The 3,520-nt window shown below is 43.1% G+C and overlaps 1 protein-coding gene across 1 annotated transcript; it reads right to left on the bottom strand.

The window, feature by feature from the left end:
* Positions 1 to 1,914: 1,914 nt before the first annotated feature.
* LOC112770217 (uncharacterized mitochondrial protein AtMg00860-like) lies at positions 1,915 to 2,490 on the bottom strand. Its single transcript, XM_025814612.1, has one exon. It carries the CDS (start codon positions 2,488 to 2,490, stop codon positions 1,915 to 1,917), a length of 576 nt encoding a protein of 191 aa, XP_025670397.1.
* Between the last annotated feature and the right edge of the window lie 1,030 nt (positions 2,491 to 3,520).

Below are 3,520 nucleotides of genomic sequence, written 5' to 3'. Positions count from 1 at the left end.
TTTATTGGTTAATTATTTGCTAATTTAACGGGGTTTACATCCTACCCACCTACCAAAGATTTTTGCCCTCAAAATTCAGATTTAGTTACCTGAGAAGAGGTGTGGGTAGTCCTTCCGCATATCCGATTCAAGCTCCCAAGTATGCTCTTCCACACCAGCCCGACTCCAAGCTAATTTTACCAATGAAACCTCCTTTTCGCACAAACGCTTGATGCTGGTGTCGTCAATTCTAACCGGGGTTACCAGTAGTGTTAGATCTTCTCTTACTTGAACCGATTCGGGCTCCAGAACATGACTTACATCAGGGGTGTATTTACGAAGCTGCAACACATGAAATACGTCGTGCAGGTTCGAAAGATGCGGTAGTAAAGCAATCCTATAAGCCACCGGTCCAATTTTCTTCAGGATCTCAAACGGTCTGATGTAACGGGGATTTAGTTTCTTCGTTTTAATGGCTCTTCCCACTCCGGTGGTTGGAGTAACCTTCAGAAACACATGTTCTCCTTCCTCAAACTCCAAAGGCTTCTGCCTTTGATCAGCATAGCTCTTTTGATGTCTTTGAGCTACAAGCATTCAACTTTGGATTTTCTTTATCTGTTTTGTGGTCTCAGCTATCATTTCAGGCCCTAGCAAGCTCCTTTCTCCCGCTTCATACCAGCATAGCAGAGACTGACATTTCATCCCATACAAAGCCTCATACAGAGCTATCCCGATACTCGCATAGTAGCTATTGTTATAAGCAAACTCTACTAGAGGCATATACCGATCCCAGCTCGCCAGCTGGTCCAAAACACAAGCCCTCAGCATATCCTCTAAAGTTTAGATAGTTCTCTCTGGCTAACCATCTGTTTGAGGGTGGTATGCAGTACTCAAGCTCAACTGAGTCCCAAATGCTCGCTGAAAGGCTCCCCAAAACCTTGATGTGAACCGAGGATCCCTGTCAAATATAATGGTGGATGGCACGCCGTGCAGCCTTACAATCTCCTTAATGTACATCCGAGCTAACTCCTCCATCGTGCAACTCATCCGAATGGGGAGAAAGTGAGCTGACTTGGTCAGTCGATCCACAATCACCTAAATAGCATCACAACCAGTCCGAGTCCTAGGTAAACCCGACACGAAGTCTATTGCAATACTCTCCCACTTCCATTGTGGAATCTCTAAGGGCTGGAGAGATGCTCAATCTTAACTTTCTGACAAGTCAAACACTTGGAAACGTGCAATGCCACATCATTCTTCATTCTCGGCCACCATAACATCGTTTTTAGATCTTGATACATTTTGGTTCTTCCCGAATGGATTGAAAACCCGCTTTTATGAGCCTCCTTCAAGATATCTTGCCACAAGTTTCTGACGTCCGGCACAATGATTCGGTCCTTGAACCTCCATAAGCCATCCTTACTTCTGACACTCTCCACCGCTTTCCCTACTTGATTACCGGTAATACCTTATATAATTCTTTATCATCTTGATGAGCCTTTAGGAGTTCAGCTTTAAAATTACTTGAAATTTGCAGCTGACTAAAACACAAAGTCCCGGACTTTTCTCTAATTCCAAATTTCAAACCTTCGAATTCTTGCAGTAACTCTTCCTCTCGCAGCATAATCCAAGCAGCACATAGAGACTTTTGACTTAAGGCATCCACCACAACATTCAGCTTTCCAGGATGGTAGTTGAACTCAAAGTATCTTTAAGAAGCTCCATCCACCTCCTTTGATGCATATTCAACTCTTTCTTCTCAAAGAGGTACTTCAAGCTCTTGTAGTCTGAAAAGACTTGAAACTTAACGCCATAGAGATAATGTCTCTAGATCTTCAGAGCAAACACAATGGCAGCAAGTTCTAAGTTGTGAGTTGGATAATTCGTTTCATGCGGCCTTAACTATTGTGAGGCGTATGCTACGACCTTCCGGTGCTACATCAGTACACACCCCAGACCCTTCAAGGATGCATCACAGTACACCTCGAACGATTCACTCAGCTCAGGGAACACCAACACAGGTGCAGTGGTCAACCTCTGCTTCAATGCTTGAAAACTCCCCTCACACTCTGGAGTCCAGACAAACGGCGCATCCTTCCTAGTCGGCTTGGTTAAAGGTAAGGCGAGTTGTGAAAACCCTTTAATGAACCTCTGATAATAACCCACCAAACCTAGAAAACTTCTAATCTTCGTCACAGAAGTTGGTCGCTCCCAATTCATCACTGCCTCAACTTTAGCAGGATCCACAGCTATTCCTTGCTTGCTTACCACGTGGCCAAGAAATTTTACCTCACTCTTCCAGAACTCGCATTTAGTTAACTTAGCGTACAGTTTTCTTTCCTTCAAGATTTGTAGCATAATCCACAAATGATCCTTATGCTCCTCTTCTGTCTTGGAGTAAATAAGAATGTCATTAATGAAGACGACAACAAACTTATCCAAGTACGGACGGAAAATTCTATTCATGTAGTCCATGAATATTGCCGGAGCGTTGGTTAACCCGAAGGACATTATTGTATACTCATAATGACCATAACGCGTCATGAAAGCAGTTTTCGGAATATCTTCATCTCTAACCCTTATCTGGTGGTACCTGGATCGTAAATTAATCTTAGAAAACACACCGGCTCCTTGTAACTGGTCCATTATATCATCAATCCTTGGTAACAGATACTTATTCTTCCTAGTAACCTTGTTCAGTTGCTGATAATTGACGCATAGGCGCATACTTCCGTCTTTCTTCTTTACCAGTAGCACTGACGCTCCCCACGGAGAAACACTCGGTCGAATAAAGTGTGTTCCCAATAAATCTTCCAGCTGAGCCTTAAGCTCGGCCATATCTAACGGTGACATCCTATAAGGAGCACTCGAGATCGGACCTGCTCCCGGCACTAACACAATTGCAAATTCAACCTCTCGATTAGGTGGAAATTCATCAATATCATCCAGAAACACCTCTAGAAACTCACACACAACTGAAATCTGCTCTAGGCTTTGATCATCACCCAAAACACCCACAGTTAATAATATAATTCCCTGACATTCAGTCCCAGAATAACTTACTATCATAGAGTTCAAATAATAGTGATTCACCACAACAGGCGCTTCTGACCCTTCCGGCATAAAGCATACTAACTTCTCAGAACAATCAAGCAAAACATGATTCTTGGACAACCAATCTAGTCCCAAGATGAGATCAAGACCAGTCATCGGCAGACAAGTCAGATCATGCATGAATTCACGTTGCTGTACTCGAAAGGGAACTTGTAGACATCCTAACCTAGTCACAATAGCTTCATGGGTAGCATTATGCACCTTTATATCATACCCTATGACCACTATTTTCAACCCTAGTTCATCATCCTTCTCAAATGCAATGAATAAATGTGTTTCCCGTGAATCAAGTAAGGCATCTAAAATTCTACCAGCTATTTCACAATTACCTCTGATCAAAGTCTCAGATCCCTTGGCACCCGCTGCAGAAGTAGTATACACTCTCCCTGGCTGCTGCACTCTAACAGTCTCATACTTCTTCTCTAAA

This window comes from Arachis hypogaea, chromosome 18 (assembly GCF_003086295.3).
Source record: "Arachis hypogaea cultivar Tifrunner chromosome 18, arahy.Tifrunner.gnm2.J5K5, whole genome shotgun sequence".
In the NCBI taxonomy this organism is placed as follows: Eukaryota; Viridiplantae; Streptophyta; class Magnoliopsida; order Fabales; family Fabaceae; genus Arachis; species Arachis hypogaea.
Note: the sequence above shows the minus strand (reverse complement) of the source record. Positions and strands in the feature narration are given on the sequence as shown.